Source organism: Trichoplax adhaerens, genomic scaffold (assembly GCF_000150275.1).
Source record: "Trichoplax adhaerens TRIADscaffold_38 genomic scaffold, whole genome shotgun sequence".
Classification (NCBI taxonomy): Eukaryota; Metazoa; Placozoa; class Uniplacotomia; order Trichoplacea; family Trichoplacidae; genus Trichoplax; species Trichoplax adhaerens.
This window is the reverse complement of record NW_002060978.1, coordinates 89587-116046: the sequence shown is the minus strand read 5'-3', so window position 1 is coordinate 116046 and position 26460 is coordinate 89587. Positions and strand designations below refer to the sequence as shown.

Sequence of the window (26460 nt, the reverse complement as noted above, 5' to 3'; positions counted from 1 at the left end):
ATTGTGTAAGTAAATAGAATTCAAGTTTTTTGTTTCTGCGTATACTATACTACAGAGTCATTTTGTATGATGATCCATTTCGATAGTTAATTTCTTACTCCTTTCCAATCAATTTATCCATTAAGCATTTTTATTATTAATTGCGTTTACTATTTAATTTGAGAATTTTATCTTTGTTATCCTACTTACAATATTACAGTTGACGGATATAACTCTGAAAATTGAAGTAGTTTAATAACTATATTGTACGTTAGCAAAGTTGACATTAGACTTTTCCATATTATCGGTACCTCCTTTTGCTGCTATGCAAGCACATTCACGCTCTAAAGGTTATGCATATATGTACATAGAGAATATCAGGAAGTCTTAATGATCTTAGCATATGTTATCCTGTAACGAAACAGTATCAATTTTAGTCGTTAAACCGAGTAGCTATCAATTACCCAGGCTTCCGTAATCTTATAGATGACTCCTGAAGTATGATTCAATAATATAAAAATATGGTACGATTACTTCCCAAAGTCAAGAATTTGATGTAGTTTTGAGATTTAGAATGGCGAAGTAACAACCGCTATCAATATCCGCTTGTTCATACAACTGCTGCAATTGTACCGATCAAATTTTAAACATTGATCAATCCTCACTTTGGTGACGATCTGATTAATTGGAATTTATTCTATTTATGGGCAGTCGCAACAAGTAAAAAGTTACTATAGCATTATAGGGGGAATTAGGAAATTTTCTTATGCCATCAGTTGATTCCTGCCAATGTAAATATCGGCCTATCTATCCTTTAGGAAAAGATTAAAGTAATTTAATGACATCAATAGCCGTTGGCATAACCAAGCCATAGGCTTTGAACAAATAAGTAGAACTTTCCGTCTTCATTCCCGATTATTTATAGGGTATATTAGTATAACTCTTAAGTATATTCAGTATCATCGATAGATTTAGCTTCTGACTCTTTAAATTTTTATATTAGGATACTATGCCTGGTAATTCGGATAATACCGGAGCCGAAGAATCGGCGAATAAATTATCCCCACTTGGGTAAGTATCACAGGCTAGTGATTCTTAGCCTCTTCCAAAATAAATATGAGTTTCTCTCTTATTACTTATGTCTTCCTTGGATTCTTTCGTATGTTTTTAATATAATGAATATTTCCCTACTATAGCGGTTGGCTTGATACCGCTTTGCAGACTTTGATTGTACAAAGTTCGCCATTCCAAAGGGTAATTCATACTTGCCATTTTATGTACGGTGACGAATTGCATAGCATAAGCAATAGAAATTGATCTGTGATTATTGCAGTTTCGCCTTGGAGTATATTTTATGTTGCACGAATGTTCAAAATAAGAAATCTTTACATAATAAACTCACTTGCTAATCCTGGATTTTATACCGCCAAATCTTATAGGATTTATCGTTAAAGCGAAGTAGAAGCAGTGGAGGTATTTTCCCTTCCAGCCCTATCCCAGAGGTAAGATACTTGCGCTGATGAATATTATGAAACTGAGAATAAGATTTCTATAGTACTGTAGAATGAGGGTAAAGTCTGGTAATTACAAGAATTGTTGTATATTCAAAGCTGCTGAATCTGGGCATATTTTGCAAGTTCATAAAGTCAGATATATGCTAAATTCTTAACTATGTCTAGTAATCGTTGGACATACTACGATATCGAGTATACGTAAGATTATAGAAATCAAATAGGATAGCTTAGATATACTAATTTACAATCCAGTTACTTATAGCAATATAACTGTTACAGTATGAAGAATGGGCAAGTTCGTAGGTATTAAATAAAGTAGTTTACATGTGTCGGTTCACGATGCAATTGCTATCAAAATACATTGTATAACTATTGCAGTAAAGATCAGGAGGCTTGGTAGATTTGCTTCAATATGTTGATTTAAGATCCAATTACTAGCAGCTAGGCTAAAATACGCTTCTAGAAATTGTAAAGTATAAAAATTATGACAGTATGGAGTATAGGCGAGATCCTAGAGGTTAAATAGGTTTGTTTTAATATGTTAGTTTACGATCCAGTTGCTTAAGAAGGATATAGCTTTTGAGATGCGAAGTATGTATATAGGCAAGATTGTTGCGGTAATAGATGTGTTTAACTATTTATGTTGATTTACGATCTAGCTTCCTCGGAAAGTATATAACTTACTATGATATCGAGTAGAGACTGATATTGGTATATCATCTACTTGCTAGTAAAGCTGTAAAATAATTTAAATATCATAAAGTAGAAAAGCGAGCAGTTTAACAGTATAAGTTTGTTCTATTTCCCGCTTCCGATTGGACTGCAGATGATCTACAATAGAATACTGTTTGTAATCTTCTCTTACATAGGTAGTTAAAATTAGTCAGAAATAGTTGTTATTCAATTTAAAGTTAAGCTTGTTATGGAAGCCAAGCAGTTATTATGGCTGATTTGTGTTCTTTAACGATAACCAGCTTTTATTTCGAACAACATAGGAATCCCAAGAAGGTCTTCGTCTTACTAAAAGCATGAATGATTCCTTGATTGAAATTGATGATTTATCAGGAATTGTAAGTATATAGCCTTTAACCTTAGTGTCTTCATTAATTTGTAATATATATCATCAATTCCATCGAGTAAGATACCATCAGCATGATTAGTATTTTAGGGATTAACAGATAAGTTAGAAGTTAGAAGGATACGATGTAAACTTTACAACATCATCAATAGGATCGATAAATTTCAAGTGTTTCACATAACCCCATAACCCATCCTATGGTTATAATACGTAAGATAAATTACAGTCAAATAAAAAATCAAGTAATCTTGCTATAATTACGGTTAGTTATGGTTTAAAGCTACTTGCCATAGCTTATGGCAATGGCTAGTTCCACCTTTAAAATTATTGTCGCTATGTAGATGATTCCGTTGTAATCAGCCCTGACCATGATCTCAAAATAGTTGGCAAAACATCCGTTAAGAAGAAATCTCAATAACCATTTAATTTAATGAGTGAAAGTCTCTTAAACTGAATTACTCGATCTCGTGTATACTACTTTAAGAATCTATTAGGTTTATTTCAAAGTCTTTGTCCTCATAATATCCTTTGGTAACTACCAATAACCTCTTAATATTTCATATTTCAAAGGAGCAAAGCACAGGTCAAGATTTAACGGATGGAAATCAATCTACAAGTAATGGTTTATCGACCATTACTGAACATGAAGATACCGTTGATGGCTTTCGATCATCCTTAAAAGAAGCCAAGGAACGATTAGAACAAATAAAGAAGGAAAAAGAAGAATTACTAGCTTTACAAAAGCAGACAGCGCATGAATTATCCAATATGACGCAAACAAATCAAGCATTAATCAAAGAATCAGATGAAAGAGAAGTAGAATATGCAATATATAAAGAAGAAGTTCAAGCGCTTAAGGAAACCTTGATAGAACGCGAAGAAGAGTTGCAACTACAAAAACAAGAATCCGTTCAATTGCAAGCATTATTGAAAGAGAAAGACTTAAAAATAGATCAATTAAATGAAAAGAATCATGAGCTAAAATCGCAAGTTGTCTGTTGTATGCAAGAATTACAGCATGCCAAAGATGATAACAACAACATTATGCAATCTTTACAACATACTCAGGAATTTCTACAAGAAGCTAAAACAGAAGGAGAGCAATGTCGTCAAATGTTAACCCAATGCAAAGATATGTTGGTGGATGCAGAGGAGCGACGAGAACAATTACGAATTGTGATTGAGCAAAAAGAGAAAGAGATCATAAATGTTTTAAACGATAATCGTAAATTGAAAGATGTTCTGGAGAACTACGAAAATCAATTAGATCCAAATTTTTCCCGCCAACAAGATTTGCAAAAGAATGCTCCAATTTTTGTTTCCTTATTTTGGTTATTCTTTTAAGGACTATTATTGAGACTCTGATGAAAGACAAGCTTATAGCTATCCTATCCATACTCATATTGAAGGAAATCAGCCGTACTAATGAATTGTTTTGATATTAGAATGTATTTATCTCGCGTTGGTTAAATATATAACTGCTCTATGGTCACTGGCAAAATTAATTTTGACCCAGATAAGATAGTTTATGTATTACATAATTTTAAAATTTTGATAGATCGTTGCAGGTATTTTTTAGGTCCTAGCAAAATCAACGCTATATACAACTATTCTCTACAGTACTACATTATTTTTGCTACATTCATAACTTTTAAAGTGATAAGAGTCTCACGTGTAAGCGTATTTTCTTCTACAATTGTCGTATGCTATCAATTACTACTTGCATTGTAATCAATCTGTAATTATAATCAAGTAAAAGCTTGAAAAACTAAATTCATTTTCTTATTTTATAGTTTGATATTTTTCATACTGTACATAAGCAAATAAGAGTCATTATGGATACTTTTGTCGGCGTTAACACCCCACTTTCATGATATGCACGTATGCTAAACTCAACAGCTAAATCTGCAAACGCCAGAATAATTTCTACATAGTGCATGGCTGTATAATAATTCTGTATTGGAACTGAAATTAACTGACTACTCTGAATGGTTCCTGACTACTAAGAGGACAATTAGAAATACCTGTTTATCTTAGCCTACTTATTCCCTACTTAATTCAACCGCTACATAACTAGCACTATTAGTTAGTTCAATCTAGATGTGCTTTATGTACTGTAGGTGATTATTTCGCAGTCCAGATTCTTTAAGAAGGGTATAAATGTTCACATTAATCCAATGAAATCCATAATGTATAGTGACCACTGAGCAATTTACAGTTCAAAGAATTTATATTTTGCCAAAGCAATCCGGCTAGCGAGCAAATTCATTACTGATACTATTTATATTACATAATGATGAGGATTTTCACATATCATGAACGAGTAACTTTGTCAATAGGGATACTAATTTCAAAGTCTTTGGCAAAATGATTGATCATTCAACAAACTGTAACTTATAAATTTGAGAAAATTACTATTATCTGTGATTATATTTCTCCATTACCATTAGTTAGTCTATAACATAGGCTGCATATGGTGATGTTGCTACAGTTTTAACGTTAAAAATTTGTTTTTGTCAATTTGACGATAGTCTACTGCGTCTTCTAGAGGCTGGATAATAATTTTTATAACGGAATCATTATAAACATTATTCATTCATGAAAGTAGTGGCATTAAATACTACAGCAGAACGGAAAGAGTCAAGACTATGGTGTATGCATTACCCATAGAAGTATTAACCTCCCCACATTTTTTTATGGTATTTGACTGCATTTATTTCCCTTCAGTGCATATAAAAATTCCATCCTTACAGTTATTGTATTATTAAAAGGAGATATACAGTAAATTGCAGGGACAGATATACAGCAAATATAGTTACAACCAGCTATAGAGTGTGGGGAGGAATTAATTAATAGGTAAAGATATATAACCGTTGATAGACGATCAAATTTGATAATGAAGTGATTCAAATAAACGACTTATTACAAAGTCTTCCTATAGGCATTAGGGCTTCCACCAGAAATATTTTCATCTGATAAGCAAGCTAAAAAATAATGATAAATCTAATGAGAATCTTTCTTCTACCCGTACACGAACAGAGTAGAGAAAAACTAGTTTAATCACACACCTGTATGGATATCCGTGATATTTTGATCGGAATATAGATAGCAGTAAACTAAAGAAAAATATCACGATGCCCAGACCAGCCATAGCAAACACTATATAGGAAATAGTAAGAAGACTGTATCAGTTTCGTACAGCTGATGAAAATATTATCGAAATTGTCCATGCGCTTACGTTGTTTCTTGCGTGAGTCGTCTGTTGTCGGCACTTTCTCGTTCAGTATCAAAACGCCAAAAAAAAATATTACATCTTTACGGAACATGAAGTTAAGGATTGTTCGGCAAGTTATCATTAGTAGACAGCTTTTATCAACATGTAAAGACAATCCATTCAGGAAACTTATTCTATTGACTAATACATATAGTTTTCTGAAGACTCTATGGAATACATTCAAACTTGATTTAAAAGGATACATAAAATCGCAACAATATGAGTTTCAACGATAAACTGGCCCTGACTACCACCATGGAAATAGGAAATTTCTCCGGTTTGAGGGTTGCGCGGAGCGTAGGGTGGTCCACGTATATGATTCCACATTTGTCCCGATGTCATACAGTATACGATAAACTAAATGAAGGACAATAAGAGAGCAACGTCAGCTATCTATCTAACGTAGAAGCTACCACTGTACTTAAAGTGATCATCGTATCAAATGCGATGAACGCAATACTCTAACTAGATTATTAAGAACTTGGTTAGAAAGTGAACCAACTTAATAGCTAAGTCAACTCACCAGTGCTGCCATAGCCCAGTAAGATTTGTTGTACAAAAATTCTAAATTCTTTCGCCTCATGTACAGCAAGCTGCCAATGAGTGTGAGAAGAAAACCGAGAGCTAATGTACCGGCATAGTTTGGTGGCCTAAAGACGTGGATCTAATGAAATGGTATGATAAAGTTAGAAGACTCTATTGCCACTTGGACCTGATAGTGTATAACCTACAAGTATGTTACTTACATGGATGTCAGTTCTTTCACCTATCCATTTAGCCATGCCTTCAGCAGATATTCCATGCCTGTTTAATATAAACTTATGTTGATAAGCAGGTCCGTCACCCATGGTTGTGATTGATTACAATGTAGTCAACAGTGCTCCAGCAGCAACAAGTCTCATAATCATCGGAGCAGTTTACAACGCTACCCTATATGAACCCCACTTGATCATTACGTTAATGTAGACCTAACAATGTATTCAATCCTTCCACTCGTGTAAAGAAGAATTTATCATGTGCATTTTACTAATGAATCATTTCGTAGTAGTAGAAGTAAAGCGCTAGCAGTAATAACAAATTATTACCTTTGTATATCAAACGTATCTGCTTTCTTTCGACCGCCTCGAGGAGGAAAATGGATAAAGGTAGGGGCAGATTGTAACTTGAGCTATTTGATCCAATTGGGTTGCATTAGGAAAAGTTGAAATAGGTCTTAGGTGACAGAATCGTCATGAAGATTTTGTGCATGTACATTTTACAACCACAGTTTGTTAACAACACTTTGATTCTACCAACAAGTGTGTAAGATACGTCATAAGTGATAATGATGTATTCCTTACCGTAGCGAATACATCCTGGCCCTCATCAAAATCTACTACAGCAAAGAAAAGTTTAGAAGAATACATTTGCGACGTTCTCCATGAGTCAGCGACAACCTTATATTCATCGTTTGCGACCCTGTCATATGAAATAGGCAAAATAGCGTAGAAGGAATATTACAAATCAAGCGGATCGGAATAGCATAAGCCACTAGACAGAACCTAGTCAGTAAAGATAGGATACTAACTGTAATCTACTGTAATACAACTATGACTACTTGCATATTCTTTAAACAAAGTATCCAGAGTTTTCTCAGTAAGATATTGTACCACTTGTAACGTAGAGTACTTTATCCAGATTGATTACAAGATTATTTTGCAACTAAAATGGAGCATGTCTGCAAACTGTTAACTTAAAGAGATCAAAGCATTTCATGATCTCGTATGATAGAGCAATCTCTTCCGCAATATACAAACATGATTGACTGTTATTCTTCATTCTATCATGATTTCATTATCATGTTATAAGCTGAATTGAATTGAATTGATGACGGTGAACAACCTGCAAATGGAGCATTGACGTTGAGGAGCTAACGCCGTCAACATGACGATGACGGAATAATTTCGAGGTCCACTTTTGATGTAAGTTTTAAACTTTTCGCCATTCATACGAATAATCGATCGTCTCATATTCCATTCTAATAACTGCTTGATTTTATTATTTAATTGAGCCTATCAAAAGAAGATGGTAAAAGTTGAGTGGCTTACACGGAAACGACAGGACCGCATCAAGCTTTGGCAGATAGGTTTGTCGATGAGCAGACTGGCCTGACTGGTCAACTGCCGGTAGCATCGATAACCCGCCAGAGTAGCGATCGACCGATTGGGCCAACTACTGTACATCTGTAGTCTTGTTTTTATCCTTCTAGCAAGGATGCATCCATGCTTACCTCTTTCTTTTCTTTCTTTTTAGCACTATCCGACAAGCCCCATAAGGAAATGATGACTAAAAGTGTCATTACTAGCCAGATTTTGTTGTTCGCCATGTTGGCTAGTTTTGTATCGACGAGCACTGGTCTGTCGTGGCCGGTTAGAACAGACCCTTGCTAGTCAATACATTACTACGCTTGCTGTGGTATTCAACACAAAGTCATTGACAGCTAAGGGTTAACGACTCCTCATGGATTTGTTCCAATATTCAATCCAGCCAGATTCTTTATCCACAATCTTGATGAAAAGAATGTCGCTTATCTATATCAATTTAAGTGTGTATTAGTGACATTCATTTTGCTAACAATTTATCCAAGATGTGCAGTACAGTAGGAGAAAAAACATACCAGGACTTGAACTTCAGTTGGACGGACAGACATTGGACTTGATTTTGCCAAGAAATGGTATCCAACACTTCATTATCATAGTACTTTAGTATGGAGAGAGTGGATTCTGAAAGGACTGATTTTTACTCGGTTCATTTTACATTGCATTCCATTACCTGTTACTAAGCTCTACGTAGAAGGAGTCTATTTCGATCATGAATGTTATTTAAATGAGTACAAGTGATTTAGAAAACAGGCACGAAAGATCCATACTGAGTCACTATTTTTCCCACATTTTCGGCCCAATATGGTATGCAAAGTCCGTCCATCCGAGGAGAGTTTCCAGTCCTAATTAGCAGTCGATGGAACGCTGAGTCTTGAGGGGGGAACATTACCGTCGAGACCCAGTACGGTACGGTCCGGTGCGGTCCGGTCCGGTACGGTACCGTAGACTGTAGTACTGTCCTGCTGTGAGACTGTTGCATTCTCCTTTTCATACTTGCAGTACGGTACGCTACTGTCATTGACTAGTGTGCACTACAGTACTCGATGCATCACTGTACTGTACAGTGTACAGTACAGTACTGTAGAGACCCTCTAATTTTAACAATACAGTACAGTACAGTACTGTAGATTGTCATGTCTCTCCTAGAGGGTCTCTACTGTAGTGTACAGTACATACTGTACAATACACTGTACTGTACAGCAGTGCTGCATACAGTACAATCCTGTTGTTGATTGATTGTTTATTCATGGCTTTTAAATGGATATCGCTAAGATGTAGCGGATCAATTCGATTACATGATAGATCCATTTTATTTTACTTTGCTTTTGTAGTAGTCTATGGCTATCGTCTCATTTTTTTGGTGCTCGTGTGCTGGCTGTAAATGTATGATTACTATATGCTACGTGGCCCAGATAGTGTACCATACTGTAGAAGTGTGACGACATGCTGTACAGTGTACAGTGTACAGTACAATGAGCCTCAGTGACACTGGAATTGACTCGATAGACAACTGTACTGTACTGTACTCGAAGAAGTCCGTGTTAGAGATGGAAGTCCATGTCATCGACTGCTGGATTTTCCTTTTCTGGCACAGCACAGTAGTCCGTCCTTCACTCTGTACCACTACCGTACCGTGTCCACTCACTGTCCACTGTCCACTGTCCAGTGTCTAGTCCAGTCCAACGACGTGGTGTACACTGTACAGTACTGTACACTAGTCCGTCCTTCACTCTGTACCACTACCGCATCGTGTCCACTGTCGAGTCCAGTCCAACGACGTCGTGTACTGTACAGTAGGACAAAACTGGATTTTCCTTTTCTGGTACAGTACAGTACAGTATGTACTGTAGGACAATGCTGGATTTTCCTTGTCTGCTACAGTACTGTACAGTGTACACTGTGTGGACGGTAGTCCGTCCTTCACTCTACAGTACAGTATACCACTACCGTACCGTGTCCACTGTCCAGTGTCCAGTCCAGCGATGGAGTGTACTGTAGGACAATGTGCAAATGATCCTCTGTGGCGCTACAGATGTTCAACTCGTTCAAGCAAGGCAGCCGTTACTAACGGTAGGCTGTAGTCTACTGGATTGACGGTAGACCTGAACGTCAATTTGACGGTCAGTAGAGCCAGTGACATCGCCCGTGTCGGTTGACATGTGATGCGGTGTCACACCGCCTCTCCAACGAGCCATCCAAAGTATCACTTACCATTCTTGGCTGGCTGCATGAGAGCGAGCTAAAAGTCATTGAGCAGCAAGTGCGTTAGCAATCTTCTTATTGGACTTGAAAATGTTTCGAGTTGGTCTTCATTGCACTCGGCCTCTTCTTAGCGAGAAGACAGTTGTATCACGTTTTTCTCGCCCTTTAAGCCAATTACCCAAGTGGAAGAACACGGCCCGAATCGAAAATACAATTCGACATCATGGTTATGGACGTCTGTCTCAACGTTCATGCGTCAACTTTTATCCACAAAATGCTCCCAAGCAGACCAGGACTGTCTTAATTGGAGCGGGTGCTCTTGGATTAGGAGGTGTACTGGTAAGTCTAACTCGATGCATTCTTTCGCATACTTTGACTCTTGCATTTGGCTGTTACCTACAACTCTTCCACCTGTAAAATAGACCATAATGATGCAATTTGTTCAACATTTTGCTTTATCCATCTTGCTGTGCCATATTGCATTGGTGCAGGCATCATCAGCCAGTCCTTTTCTCTGTAGTCAAATTATTTTCCTCTCATGTTGATTGATCTTGTACATTGGATAGGATAAAGCAGATAGAGTACAGTGAATGCATGTTGATTGACCATCTTCATCGGATGCATTACTGTACACTGTACAGGTGTGTTGGCTTGCTAACATGGCCAATGTTCATACTATGCAATCGTTGAACTCGTCATGGACGAGAGTACTTGTCACATTGGCGCAAATGGAATCGACCAACGATGCCATTCCTTTACTTGTAGTCGCTGGTAGAGCCGGTCAATACTTTACTTTTGAATTTATACAACTTCGATTGAACTGGATATATATTAGGGCAAATAAAGTACAGCAAGGCTAGTAGTAGATGAGCCAAGCTTATCGGATCGATTATATTACTTCAACAGTATCTGCTATTTTGCATGGCCAACTTTCATACTTAATGAATATCATGCAGCTGCGAATCCGCATTGAGAGTTACCCTTACTAATTATTCTACAACTGAAGTTCACCTGGCCTGTCATTGTCCTGTACCATTTTCCATTAAGCTGGATAGGATAACTACAAAGTAGCGTATCTATTCAATAGATTGCAATCCTGTACAGTAGATGTAGCAACACCTATTCGAGGTCCGATCTTGTATTCCATATACTTTATCAAGAGATCGTCATTACTGGCCGCAGCTCAGGTAGGCTAACCATCTATCCCATGGATTCAGTACTATTTCCAACACTGAACCCACCTGTAATATGTAAAGAACGCAAATTGATCTAGCATAACCATCTGATATTCGCACTACAGTACTGCAGAATAGCTGCCGTTATACGTATGCATACCTTGGAAATTTTCCTACTGCACTGGATGCTAAGCGAGTAAGCGTTCTATGACTCGATCCTATCTCAGCGTACTACTCATTCATGCCTATAGAACGATCATTTCTTAGATCAGTAGCATGTCGTACAGTAGCAGTGACACTGGGTCAAATTACTAGCAGGTCTGTCTAATTTTTCCACTGGAAAAGAAAACCTTGTCATTAAATGGTTCATTGCCCCCAATTTGATAGGCAAGCAAAGATGAACAGTTTTACCTATTGGCACTTTTAGTCTAGTAATGACAGTATACAGCATATCAACCAAAGTGAATAGTATACAGGTCTATGCTACGAAAGACCAAGATCGAAGGTAATAGCATAAATTGCATTGATGATCGTACCTAGAGCCTATCTTCTGAATTGATATAGCTAGTCATTCTATCCAACCAAGATGGTGCCCCTCACAAATAAAACTACGAGTACACTCAAATTCGCTAATGACTATCTAATTAAATACTTCAAATTGGGCGACATAAAATACCACTGACAAAATCCTTTTACCCTATCTAAACAAGAGCATTAATCTATGGTTTGGCGTCATGTTAAGTGATGATATTGGGTTGAAATAACGATATGGTCATGAAATAGATTTGCCTTCAACAATATTCTCTTTTCCTTTCATTAGTTTTATTTTACTGGACCCTTTTCTTCTGAGTCAGCTAAAGTAGAGAAGAAAGCTGTAGACTCGGCAAAATCAACAGGTTTGTGAAACAACCACTTCTTGTTTATGGAAAAATAAGTACCTTCCTACTTTAAATTCATCGCAGTAATGATAAAATTAATTCGAGTCCATTCCCATTTGGTAAATCGTTGTAATTGCCTTAATACTTTACTTATACTTTTACTCTGAAATGTAAAGAAACTGAAGTTGACGAAAGCGAGGAGCAACCCGTGGCAGAAGAAACGGAAGGGAAACCTGCTGAGGAAACTGAAAATCGTACCGAAGTGAAGAAAGAGACGGAAACAAAAGAGAATGCCGATTCGTCTTCCCAACCACCGGAAGCATCCTCGGCGACGGATACACAAGACAGTACGCAGGCCGAAGCTACAGAGCAACCGCCTGTTGACGAAGGCCCTCAGATACCGGAACATGTTACATATATTCTAATTGGTGCAGGTACCGCCTGTTATTCTGCATTCAAAACAATTAGCAAAAGAGATCCGAAAGCTAGGGTAAGATAATCATACTGATGCTGCTAATTAATTATATGTGTACGATTGTTAGCTATTAGTAGAATTGAATGATTATTATCAAGCGCTCTCCGTACAAAACGATAACTTTGATTGCCCAGAATAGAATCATCAGTTATCCTGAGAAGGATGGCATGAATTTCAGAAAATAAAGTCCTAATCATTTTCCTATAAATATAATATAAAATTTGGATAGATCCTTTTGATTGGTGAAGAAGACTATGTACCGTATATGAGACCGCCACTTTCTAAGGAATTGTGGTTTAACGAAGATGCTAATGTTGCAGAAACTCTAAGATTTGTGCAGTGGAATGGTCGTGAGGGAGGGTAAGTCAAACTAGGTTCTATTTTTGCGTATGCTTATCTCGTTCTAATTCAGTAGTCAAATTGTCCATCAATTCTCCATTTCATCGTTATCTAACCAATTGATCCTTGCAACAGAGTTTTTTATCAAGAAAAGGATACTTATTTAACTCCCAAGCAACTAGCTGAAGGCCAAACAGGTGCTGCGGTTATCTGCGGCAAGAAGGTTATTTCAAGAATTTGTTTGCATTCATCAATATTACATATGGAAATTAAATCACTAGCAATTATTAGGTCGTTGGTATCGATTCTGTCGCTAGAAAAGTAACACTAGATGACGGTACTCGAATTGGCTATGACAAATGCTTGATCGCAACAGGTACAATACTCTATGATTAGAGTATCAGTTTCACGAAATACAGATATTCTACTGCGCAATTGTAACATAATCTGCTGTGGCCGTACAAAATTCATGATAATATTATCCAATCGGTTTATTTATTACGTGAATCTATAGCATTAGTTACAGTAATAGCCAAAAGATGAAACACTTTAAATCATCTACAAAAGGATAGAGTAATAATTAATCAATATAACAAATACTTTTCAATTTTTAATTATAGGTGGTTTTCCGAAAAGTTTACCTATATTTAAAAATTCTCCACAGGAAGTTAAAGACAAAGTGTCATTTTATCGTAATGTTAGTGGATATATCTTAATTTCTTGTAATTCATAATTTCGAATTTTTTGTTAAAGTACTCATCATAACCTCTTTGTCCCTATCCTACTTTAGATAGCAGACTTTAAAAATCTTGACGGTATCGTACGTAAAGCAGAGAGTGTTACAATAGTTGGTGGGGGATTTTTGGGCAGCGAATTGGCCTGCGCATTGGCACGAAGAGGTCAGCATATGATCATGTCGATCAATCAATAACTTTTACTTAATCTAGAATATCTACGACATTCTTAATAGGCATTTAATTTAAAGAGTATATGTTTAGAATAGAAGGAAATATATGTATATATATATCAATCAAGATATTTACTGTACTTAGGTCGCTCTACTGGATTAAAGGTCCACCAAGTATTCCCAGAAGAGGGTATCTAACGAGTACTTTTATGCTTAGCAGTATAACTACGGTTTTATAATATGCCATGTATTTTCTGCCATGACCTAGGTAATATGGGTAGAGTTTTCCCCAAATATCTATGTGACTGGACCACAAAAAAAGTTGAAGAAGAAGGTGTTCATGTTATTCCTAATAATACCATTTCAAAGGTTGAATTAGAAGATAATAAAGTCTCTCTGTCACTAAAGTCTGGTGAAAAAGTATGTCACTTGGTAACATAACGATTTATGCAAAATTCAATTACTAATTACTAATTTCGTTTATACAGATTGCTAGTGATCACGTTATACTTGCTGTCGGCTTGGAGCCAAATACAGAGTTGGCATCATCTGCACAGTTAGAAGTTGACGATAAAGAAGGGGGATACAGAGTCAACTCGGAGTTGCAGGCTAGAAGTAATATATGGGTGGTAAGTTACTTTCCGTCTTTACTTGTCTGGAGTGTCTCAACGTTTCAGTTATAGTTTAACCGACAAAATAGCAATTGTGACGAGACCAACCTGTTTTAGGTACGTAAATTTAGCCTTTGTGCATAATTTTAACCGCATTGACCGTTATGTTAGGCTGGTGATGCAGCTTGCTTTTATGATATCAAACTTGGACGAAGGCGTGTGGAGCATCATGATCACGCCGTTGTCAGCGGTAGACTAGCTGGAGAAAATATGACAGGAGCAGGGAAACCGTATTGGCATCAATCCATGTTTTGGTAGATTTGCATTTATTTCAATGACACACAAAGTAGTACAGTACGTTGATGTTGCTAATGTTTATGTTACTTTGTCAACTGATATTGAAGGAGTGATCTTGGGCCACACATTGGGTATGAGGCTATTGGCGTAATTGATTCTTCCTTACCGACTGTTGGTATATGGGCAAAAGCTACGAAAGCGGATTCACCCAAAGCAGTTGTAGAGGCATCAGACGATAATATCCGCTCTACAGCACAAGAGGTAAAGCAGTAACGCTGGTTTAAAAATATTTGCCAACCCTTTTTAGTAATTGATAATTTTCTGTTATTGCGTCTTGTTCAGGACGCAGCACCTGAGACCCCTGCTGTAGCACCAGAAGCTAGCAGCAACTCTGACGTTCTTAATAGTGAGAAGTTTGGTAAAGGTATTGTATTTTATACAAGAAATGATGTAGTTGTTGGTATCATCATGTGGAATACTTTCCAACGTATGCCAATTGCTAGAAAAGTAAGTACTCTTAGGTGACATATCCGTAAATAGTTACGCAGAGTTATTTTTTATATAAAAAAGGATTTTAATTTGTCAAATATCTAGAAACCTCTAGCAACCTCATATAAGTAATGGTGTATAGCTGATCTGCTTTAAATATCTCACGTATGCCTTAAAACAATTCTCTTTAAACCAGGTATTGAAAGAAGGCAAAAAATATACTCCAAATGAACTTCAAGAGTTAGCCAAGCAATTTAACATCCTTGGCCAGGAATAAATATAAAATTCTAGCTGCCAAACAGGCTACAAAAGCAAAATATTCGTATACATCATGGATATTGAACAAATGGGCATGTATCCTCGGTCCAGTGGTTGGCTAGGAATTATTCTAGTATAGTAATTATTATTAATTATTCAGCGGATATTCTTTTTGCATCACAGTAAAATTGCATAAATTAAATGTATCAGTTAGGGCTATTTTTGGAGAAAATAAAGCGGCTTTTGCACGATTCTTTCGTTATCCAGTTTACGTTATAGTCAGAAGTAAACAATTATTTTTCTTGTTGCTGAACACTTAATGTAGCTAAATCATTCTTAGGCCAAATTAGGCTTTTCACTTTTCACTGAGAACTTGTTCCAGTAATTGTCATCAACTACATTGAAAGGTACAGCGGACGATACAAGATCTTGAAAAGAAAGTGTAACCAAAGGAGCCGCAATATTTCTTAAAATAGAAAAGAAATTGTAGCATAATAACAAATTAGCATTACAATCTGATCCTAGCTTTATTTGTATAAAAATAAACCTTTAAGATTTGTGCTTTAATTTTAATAGTAGAAACACATAGAATAACATTAAAATATGATACTAACTCCTTCGTATTGGTTGAACTGTCATCAATGCTATCGCGCGGGCGAAGGGCCACAGCTACTAAATGCTATAATAGCAAATTTGATTTAATAGCTCAGAATTTGACCCTGCAGTTAAATGAATTCGTAGACAACTCAATTTATTCATCTGGTGTAGCGATACCTTTTTGTTTACTTTAGACTCTTCGAATATCCATTTCTCCTGTAGCTTTCCATCCACATACAGCGTCGTATTTGTTAAAACACCCTGATAAAGTAAATTTTTTGAATAGTACAGAAGGTTTGTCAATCTTGGATGATGTACTTAATGTATACTAGAATTCTTTCAGTTAGGTCAGGAATGATACTATCGATAATTATAATACGAGTGCACAATGTTGTTACTTTACATCGTCTGACGTATCATACCATTACCATTAGTTACCGGCAATTTAGTCATTTTGCAAAATGATTTTTTGCAAGTGATTAGCATAAAAGCTGCACTATGAAATAACTATTTACCTTTTCGGGAACGTCATCTTCCTGTGGATGAAACTCAAAAGCACGAAGATCATTGGCGATACCTATTCCTAATGCTTTAACGTAACTTTCTTTTAGACACTAACAGATATAATCCAAAGATCAACGTATGGTTCAGCAAAAATCATTACAACAAATTACGCAATCAATCATCAGAAACAATTTTCATCTTATGGTTGTCTTTACCCAATGTCTGTAGAAAGCTTCTAATTGTTCCTCTTCAGTAAAAAATTTCCTAATGCTCCTCCATTCATAATCCGTGAATTGTTTCCGCATAGTATAAAAAAATTGATCAAGATCTTCTTTGCCTAGTAATTAAAATAAACAGCTTAATATCTTGTAGGCTAGTTCTAGCAAAGTTTCACCAAAAGTGAGTGAGCTTGTCATAAATCGAACCTATAATTTATTGTAACTTACCAAGCCAATCAACTTTCATAACGTCGATTCCCGCTGAAAACGGTAAAAATATCATTTAAAATATTGGTTATAATAAAGTTGCTTATCACTGCGTTCTCTAGCGACTATAGTGAATCAGTTATAACAAGAGATTGATTTAGACTTAAGGCTAAGTCTCTATATATCTATGAAATATGCAGAGGAAATGGTATAATATTGGATATCAATGCATTAATATTAACGCTGTAATAGCTAAAAATGGACAACTTACTCTCGAACTGGAAAGATGCACTTAACACGGTAAAGTCTCCCTAAATAAATGAGTACAGCCGTATTAAATATAAGCATCGATAGATAATGATTTACGATTTCATCGTCATTATTAAACTTCAAAATAATCGATACAAGGACTAATTATGCAAATGACTAGTGCGGTATTTACAGGAATTTCAATCCACTGAGCATTCCATGAATACATTCAATTAATTATTCCTAATATTACTCTAATTTCGTGGCTAATATCACGTAAGAATAATTTTATATTTTAAACGGCATATACGGCATCATCAAAATCTACAGAATACTGCAAGTTTCGTTTATTTACTGCATAATAGTGGAATGCGCTTCAAATAGAGCCTCACCTGATGGGATACGTTGAGTGATAAGTTGGAATTGTCTCCGACCTAGCATAAACAACCCAAAGTGGATAGAAATGATCATTGCTGTTAAAAACTGATCTTTTAGTTTTGAACAAAATTATACACTCTAGTTATAGCCAAGCACCGAAAACGTAAAAATGAGAACTTAATATTTGATACTACTGTGCGAGTATAAATATGAGGACGATATACACAAGAAATAAAACAGCGCATACACATAGATGTGTTCATTTCACAAGAGCGAGATATATAAATTAGCACCAAAATTGTAAAATGATGACATTAACGTTGATACTACACTTTTAGTTAAAATTGCATCATACCCATTACACATAAGGAATGACGTTTATGGTATAAATTTTAGTGATGGGTAGCATTCTATTATCCATTGCAATTAAAAACTCAATTTGCAGTGATAATATGTTCTGTGTAGTTCTATAAATAGCTCATCAATAGAGGCAAACTGTAATCTAGCCGTAGATTACTATTAAAATCGCACAATGGGAACGTTAACATTTGATGCCACATTTTCAGTTAAAATTACATATTATACAGTACAAAGATGTGATATTGCCTATACTGTATATTTACATTACTGATGAATAGTAAAGTATAGCAAAACTAAAGAATTTATTTGCAGTCATTTTGACCTCACCAGAACAGGTTTTCCCTTATCAGTCCTATCAAATCGAATCCTGTCATAGGGCAAATGCAATAAATCGTGGACAGCTTTCCTCAGTAACAATCGACCACACTATTTAAATAAAAATTAATAAGATTAGTCATCAAGTTGTGATATGCTGGCATAAATCGGAAGCGAAGCAGTCTAGCAGTCCCACTGAACTATCATAGCGCAATTCGTATTAGCATACCCTAATGGATTATACTGTAAGTTGTTTGTACGCGTCTGTTTTATAACTGAAAGAAGGGAAAAACGCCCGAGCAAATGCAGTCGCCCCGTAGCTTCTGCAATTGCAGCCGTACTACAAATCTTATTGCTATGTCATCATGATTGTCTAATGCATACCAATAAGATGGAACAAAAATTTCTTTCGATGTATTTGCTGACGTTACAGTACAGCCAATCGAATATGCATCTAGGATTGACCTTAGCATATCCGTATATAACTTGCTAGTATGCACACTACTCAGTAATGACAGCTACTTACCAAACTTGCTTTTGCATCACGCTTAAACATAAACTGACTAATCCTATTTGCTTCTTCTTTTTGTAAACAACTTGCAGCCAATATCCATTCCTAAACAATACGAAAAATAACAAGGTTTAACTACTGCGGTTAGCAAGGTCGTCATGATGCCCAGCTACGACTGTCATTTCAATCCTGCATGACGTATTCTCAGACTGAAAGTGTTAACGATGGGTTTCAAATTGATTTACATCTATGCTGGATGAGTACAATCTTATTTTGCAGTAAGAGAAGAGAGCCCCTCAAGGCAGTCCCCACCATGCTATAGAAGAGCACAACTATCATGTTCTTGATTAAAAGCTGCAGCAAGCAAGCACACCCAGTCAGAGCTGAGTTGCTCATGCTGCACAACTAGAATATCGTCTTGGCGAGCTACAACCTCTTTACTTGGCTGCCATTGGCTGTAATGAAAGGCCCAACGAAGAGACATAGTCCTAGCAAAATGATGATGAGATCGCAAAACTTGTCTACACCAATATGTTATTAAATTAGACTTAATCATCGATAGATCATGCAATCGATCAGCGATTGTTATGATCTGCGATCATCTAGCAATTTTGATGTTAGGGCAAGAAACTAAATAATATAGTCGCGGTTCGTTCGAATAGTTAACTGTTTCAAACACTCCAATTTAGTAGTACACACAGTATAACAGGTATTGAGTTTTCTCAGTACAGTAGCAAGACAACTTTTTGGCTGTTTCCATGACGTCATCAGCACGAGCCATACACAAACTTCAACTACAACCGTTATTGATACTGTGCGCTATAGTGCCAGCTACAGTATCAGTCAAATGACTAATAAGTCACATGACTAAGGAGTCACATGACTAATACGATTTCGTTTGAGTAAGCCACATACAAAAGTGACTCGCATGCTCAGACACATGACTCATTACTATAGTAATCCAATGTAAGACATCGTTGCTATGGTAGCGTATTAATGTCGAACCTGTAGGACCTAAACGATTGCAAATCCCAATCGCTTAAACTCAATTTCTTATTGCCAGCTAAAATCAGTTTACAGTATGTTTACACTATCTATCTTGGATCATACAACTTGTGTGCTTAGACACTAAACTTATTACCATAGTAATCCAAAATAAGCCATCGTTGCTGTGGTAGCACATTAAATGTCGAACCTGTTAGGTGCTGTAAATTATTGCAAATTCCAATCGCCTAAACTCAATTTCTTATATTGTTAGCTAGAATCAGTCTATGTATCTATCACCGATCATATGTAATATATCGCTAGTAAAGGTGATAACTTTACCGAGGGATATTTTCATTTTAGTACAGTAGGAGAAAATCGATTCAGGAGCCATGATGAAATGATGGCTTGCATTCATCCCAGGATATACAGTATATTGAGATTCTAGACTACTGGATGATCAATAAAGTCGCTGCAAAGACGATTTATAGTCATTAAATCAGCTTGCTTCTTTATAAGACTATAGTAAAGACAAGATCCGTTCCAACTAATGGTATAATTCTCTGTTTTTGATTTCAAGCCGGTTCGCTGTGCAAAATTATATCACTCTCAACCTCTGTACACCTCTAAAATATCCATAAAATACATGATGATATCAATTGTCTGATCAGACATGACTTTAGCACGCAATGCAAACATATCGATGCTGAACCTAAAGTACGCAAATTGGACTGAGTAATTAATACTGTCCCATCTCTACCTTTAGCCAATGAGAGCATAGTATTGGATTTCGACATCAATTGGCCAACGACTGAGATACAAAACAGTCTCCTTTCTCGACTTGGCTGCCATTACTGCCAATTCCATCACTTTTACTTGCTTTGACGTCGATTAAGTTGATTTTTCCATAGAATAAAACTGTTCTCTTGCTGATTGATCATGGATCGATTCATGTGGGTAACCACCATCTCCTTGATAAAGGGGGAATTTGAGGTTATACAGAAACATAACGTTCGAATCTATGATGGCGATAATCGTGTAAGTAGGGCCAGTTATTCGAATTACAAGGCTGACGAAGTGAAAGGAATCTTTCTGTAACGTTGCTTCAAGGCAGATCATGCGTAAGATCTGCTATAGCAAAGGATACTATAGGTTATACAACATCAATTTTAGATTACCAGGGCTAAATCATCTGCCTTGTAGTGTAGTTGGAATCTGATCGCGATTCATTGAAATGACGTTAGCTGTCCTCCAGATCATCATGATGGTGATGATGATGGATAGCCTTGTTATATGATGAATTAATCAACTATCGTAACTATTGAATTGAATTAAATTGCGATCTTTTTAACTCCTCGTAGACAAATTTCGACTGCGGGACATTAAGACTTACCAGTCATCAACTTATATGGGATGATCAGTTGCAAGTAAGTAAAGCCCTCTTTACGAACGCAGTATGCTAACAAAGTTGGGTAAACGCTACCATAGTAATAATAATATTATAAGAGTACATGTTGATTGCACTGATTACTCAGTTGCAGATCCATTACTGATGCAAGTGAGTAAAGTTTTCTCTATTAAAAAGCAATCTATACTTATACAGTAAGGTAGATGGTATAGGACGTGTTTCTTCAATTGATTGAAGCACTTGAGCCAACCTTGTATTATTAATCACTGTTATGACTATGGTCTGTGTCGTATACGATGTTCTGAATGTTGGCTTAGCTTGCTAATGCAACAGTAATTACTAGGTGGATTGATACAGCATACTTTGCAGTTTAGAATATTTTTATGTGCAAATGTACCATGATATAACTATTGAGGTCGTAAGATGCACCACCATTACTCTATCAATGACATTGATATACCATTGTTAATAACAGGATCGTACAATCTCCTTGGGCTTAAATCTCGTGCAAAAAACGGAGGAAGTCATAGCAGGTTTTAACAGAAGGTAAGAAATGCTGCGAATCTGAGAAAAGATAGATAGTCCATAGTTTGTTAATGAATGAGTTAGTAATCTATGGTACAGTGTTAAAATTCCAACATATCGCTTAACCTATTACTATAGTATTCAATTGTAAAGTATCTAAAATTATGTAAAAATTACCTGGATTAATTTCTATCTTGGAATGAATAACAGTCTTCCCCGGAAACACATTAGTACGGATAGTATAGTTTATATGAACTAAAATGAATTCTAATTTTTTGATGGATCTCGTGAAAATACAGTAAGATCTTTAGCCTCAATCCTGCTACAGAACATGCTCCAATAGAAATACTATATGTGCACCTAACTTATATCATACCTTTAAAATATCTCAATGGATGAAATCAATAAAATTGATTGTTTTAAATTTGCCTTCATATTTGATTATTGCATGCTATCAATAGTGCGAAAATTATATTGTATCTTCAATCAAAACCTACAAGCCAAGAGCCTGGGCCAAAGATTAGTAGTCAATTCAATTATATACGTTTATCTTTTCGCGCTGGTGGCCAAAGCGAGGTAAAAAAAGTCATGCTATCAATTACTTTATCCATTAAAGGTGAAATAAATGCAATGCAATAACATCCTATCCGATCTTGTATCAGTATTATGCTGCCTTATGTAATCAATTGTCTCGAAAACGTTGGATTACTCAAGTAACTAACCAGCGCCAAGCTACTCGTCCAAGCGGAAGACATATGGGCATTGTTGGAATTGAACGTAAAATCGAACAGAAGCAAAAAGAAACTCAAAGCACAATTTCTCAGGTTGTGAAATATTTATTAATGAAGAGTGATTTAATTAATTAAAACATACGATATACGTATTAATTAAGCTTATCAAATGGCATTTATGTTTTGATTTGTTACAGGCATTTTCTGATTTAAATGCTCTAATGGACAAGGTTTGGCACATACTCGTATATATACACAAACATCAAAGTAGCCGTATAATTTCCATTATCCATATTCCTATCATTTTATAGGCTAAAGAAATGGTAGCCATCGCTGATCGTGTTGCAAAGAAAATTGAAGAAAAGAAAGGGCAACTATCCGATGACGAGGTTAGCAGTCAATAGCTCCTGTAGGCCACAATCATCCAATAGTAACAGTATTGTGTAGTTATCGTTGTTGACTATTAATTAATCTTTATCTAGACGGTCCAATTCAAGTCTTATTTGCTCAGTATGGGTATTAACGATCCCGTTACCAGGTAGCACAATAAACACCTTAAAGGTATCAATTTATCAATGCTAATAACTTTTCAATCTTTGAATTGCTCAACCATAGAGAGGAGCATGGATACGGCAACAAATATCATGAAGAGCTAGCAAAACAACTTGCGACATTTCTAAAAAGTTTGATCGAGGTAAATGCCTTTATACATATAAAAAGGTAAACCCTTTATGAGTAGTATATTATAAAATTACTATCCTTCCTTTATTTTTTGTGTAGAAATCAGATGGATTGATGACTTTGACCGATGTTTACTGTATGTATAATCGCGCAAGGGGTATTGAGGTAATGCGATAGAATTTTATAAGCGAGTCACTATGTGTAGTACTTCTTGACTCAATGCACTTATTTACTATCTCGTAGCTGGTTTCTCCTGAAGACGTATTTATTGCTTGCAAATTGTTTGAATCACTTAAGCTGCCTCTCAGGTATTGCATTACATTTATGCCAATAACCATCTGTCACTGTCTTACATTTTTTGTTCCATGTAATATTGTATTTGCCTTTAGACTACGAGAATTTGATAGTGGAGTGCTGGCAGTACAATCGGAAAGTCATAGTGTAGAAGTGATTGTGGAAAAGATAACTAAAATTGTCAGTAAATCAAAAGTCCTCATATTAGATTAGCTTTATTTCAGCCTTTATCCTAAGTACTTTAACTTTCATTGTAGATTAAGAGTAAAGGTTGCATAACTGCGGAAGAACTGTCACCGTTAGTAAAAACCTCCATTACTGTCGCCAAAGAAGGGTAAGTCCGCCACTATGTAAATTTAATTTTATTTCCTGCTTAATACTTTTTCAATACAATTAATTATTCTTTAATCTTTATAGATTATCAGCTGCGGAAAATTTAGGGATGGTATGTAGAGATGATTCGGTGGAAGGATTGAGATTCTATCTGAATAGATTTATGAAAGATCCTTGATAATTATGTACCTTATAAATTAGCAATATATATAAGATACCTGATTTCCAGATCTTGGTCTATAAATAGTATTATTTGAAAAACAGGAAACAATGGATAATTCAAGTTATTGTAAATAACCTGGTTTAATAATTATGGTTTGATATAATGTAAAGTATCGTCATTGATGAGAATGCAATACATCATCACCTAAAATAACTAATCGACTATATGATACGGACCTTCTATTAAAAAAGGAAGGCCAAATCTGTAAGAGGATTAAATAAATGACTCTAATCTAAGCGATCTAATACTCTACATGCTACTTTTCACAATCGGACATACGTGTATGTGGCTAATTTGTTGGATCTTATTAAGCTTGCTACAAAAAAAGTAATATCACCAAAATATTATGTTCTTAGCCGGTGTATCACCTCACTTGCATAACGTATTTCATATAAAAATTTGGTGGAGTGAGTTCTTTACGTTATTCTTAATGGCACTTGAATTGCTATGATTCGCTCCACCATTGATTTATTTCTTTTGCAGAGCTATAGTATGGAGAAAGGGAAATCGCTATTTACATTTCATTTGTTTAGAGATAGCGAATGTATAAATTTATGCGTACGAAGCATGTGGGACCATACGAGCATGCTAGAGGTCTCTTAAATTATGCCGATACAACAGAATGATATACTGGACATCTATTTGAATATACTGTTGCCTGGTTTCTAGTTATATCATTGATGCTCGCTTTAAGTTTCGTAACAACAGTCTATTGACGATATTAACAGTTGAAAATACTGCATGAATATTTGATTTAAAGGTAAATCCTAATCTTCTATACTTTAAATTTCCATTACCAGCAACCTACTTTTTGTAAGGAGATAATAATTATATAATCAGCATATCTGCAGTGTTTTATTAACCACCTACTAGCTTTGTCTGCAACTTCACAAGTAATGATACTAGATGCATGCACTTCAAGAAAGTAGCGATAACCTTACAAAAGGCAATTGGGCATAAAAGTACATCAAATACACTTGTCGATTTATTAATCGTGTCAGAAGATAGATAGACAAAACCACCCAATCTACTACAAAATTAAAATAATCTATTACATAAATGCAGCCAAATGATGGTAATAACAGAGGCAAAACAATGCTAGGATTAATCCTGACTTGAATTTTGAGTCCAATAAGAGTAATATCGAAAGTCAAAATTAGAGTAAATACACTATAAACTATAGAATTACTCGGCATTAGCTGAGCTTCTCCAAACTTCACTTAATGGTAAAAATCAGACATAAATATATCATTTCCATTTCTAATACATCATTGTCATTGACTTTAAATCCCAGGACTACCAAATACTACTCAGTACTTGCATCCAAATTTCAAGCCGTAGACTGCATCATTAACAAAGTTGTTGTTAACAACTTTGAGCAAGAATCTGCTATGCGAAACTGGGTTTAAAAATGCAAACTACTATTACTATTATTATTATTATTATTATGTTGATCGTCTGTATGACCACACAAGAAACATAACTGATTGATTGATAGGTTGTTCGGTTTGAATGAAATCAAGGCTATTATAATAGCCATAACAGAGGACATTCATTGATATTAGCAATCTAAAACCTGATATAGAATTGTTGAATACTGTAATGACAGGTTGAATTATTGGCGTTCGGTTAAATTAATCAGCTCTGAGTCCGTTTCCTTGTATATCTTCGATTTTCGAGGTTTCTTTGAGTACCATCTAACCCTAAAAGAATTAAATTGACAACAGTATTTAATTCTATTATAGTTTATTACTAGATCTGTTATTATTAGACTACATTTTATTTGGGTTATAATTATAATTATATTAATGAACGAAAGATTCATCGTCTTCGTTAGGTTCATTACTTACGTGTAATAAATAATAAAAAATAAAATTACAGCACAGCCAATACCAACAGCTAAACCAACGGCTAATCCTTGATTATAATTACTTGTCGGAGTACTAGTTGCAGCTTGGGACGTTGCTGCTTTGGTTATTGGTGTTTGCGTAGGAATGGCGGTGACGTTTGCACGGATTGCTCCCATAGCACTTACCATATGCAGATTGTTACCTCTGAAAACAGCAGACAGGACAGCACCTGGAAGAACACCTGACGCATTAACTGCTTGAGCATTTGGAGGCAGTTTGACGTAGAAAATTACAGTATTTATGTTCCTACCAAAGGATAATAGCGTTATTAAAATGATAAGCAAATAGTATCAATGAGTCCGCGACTAATAGAAATAGTAGACGATATTTGTCTTAATATTTTACCTTGACATTGAAGGATACCCGGGTCGGATTTTAATATTATCTGCACTGAAAGTAACTCTACAAATACATA

General features: G+C 35.7%; 5 protein-coding genes across 5 annotated transcripts; 3 read left to right on the top strand and 2 right to left on the bottom strand.

The window, feature by feature from the left end:
- Positions 1 to 988: 988 nt before the first annotated feature.
- TRIADDRAFT_62215 (uncharacterized protein) lies at positions 989 to 3915 on the top strand (the record flags this gene model as incomplete). The annotated part of the gene is made up of 5 exons (XM_002118155.1): positions 989 to 1050; positions 1176 to 1233; positions 1419 to 1481; positions 2489 to 2563; positions 3142 to 3915. 5 exons carry the CDS (start codon positions 989 to 991, stop codon positions 3913 to 3915), a joined length of 1032 nt encoding a protein of 343 aa, XP_002118191.1.
- A 1624-nt stretch (positions 3916 to 5539) lies between these two features.
- Positions 5540 to 7890, bottom strand: TRIADDRAFT_33726 (uncharacterized protein; the record flags this gene model as incomplete). Its single annotated transcript, XM_002118135.1, has 8 exons — positions 5540 to 5730; positions 5810 to 5884; positions 6049 to 6202; positions 6369 to 6509; positions 6592 to 6649; positions 6931 to 7013; positions 7186 to 7303; positions 7724 to 7890. Coding segments are annotated over 8 exons (987 nt in total), but the record flags the coding sequence as incomplete, so codon positions are not given.
- A 4682-nt stretch (positions 7891 to 12572) lies between these two features.
- TRIADDRAFT_33763 (uncharacterized protein) lies at positions 12573 to 15636 on the top strand (the record flags this gene model as incomplete). The annotated part of the gene is made up of 13 exons (XM_002118154.1): positions 12573 to 12731; positions 12946 to 13076; positions 13191 to 13278; positions 13347 to 13431; positions 13676 to 13756; positions 13850 to 13954; positions 14108 to 14152; positions 14231 to 14382; positions 14451 to 14591; positions 14745 to 14887; positions 14978 to 15131; positions 15213 to 15377; positions 15556 to 15636. Coding segments are annotated over 13 exons (1530 nt in total), but the record flags the coding sequence as incomplete, so codon positions are not given.
- A 317-nt stretch (positions 15637 to 15953) lies between these two features.
- On the bottom strand, positions 15954 to 19440 carry TRIADDRAFT_33740 (uncharacterized protein; the record flags this gene model as incomplete). The annotated part of the gene is made up of 11 exons (XM_002118134.1): positions 15954 to 16083; positions 16232 to 16296; positions 16392 to 16475; positions 16730 to 16828; positions 16934 to 17055; positions 17165 to 17197; positions 17415 to 17454; positions 17785 to 17826; positions 18458 to 18556; positions 18972 to 19061; positions 19390 to 19440. The coding sequence occupies 11 exons, from the start codon at positions 19438 to 19440 to the stop codon at positions 15954 to 15956; spliced, it is 855 nt and encodes a 284-aa protein (XP_002118170.1).
- Positions 19441 to 20879: 1439 nt separating this feature from the next.
- On the top strand, positions 20880 to 24090 carry TRIADDRAFT_33711 (uncharacterized protein; the record flags this gene model as incomplete). The annotated part of the gene is made up of 14 exons (XM_002118153.1): positions 20880 to 20978; positions 21302 to 21367; positions 21824 to 21894; positions 22335 to 22449; positions 22536 to 22697; positions 22802 to 22834; positions 22916 to 22993; positions 23087 to 23142; positions 23220 to 23298; positions 23385 to 23450; positions 23529 to 23593; positions 23675 to 23759; positions 23837 to 23913; positions 23997 to 24090. 14 exons carry the CDS (start codon positions 20880 to 20882, stop codon positions 24088 to 24090), a joined length of 1146 nt encoding a protein of 381 aa, XP_002118189.1.
- Between the last annotated feature and the right edge of the window lie 2370 nt (positions 24091 to 26460).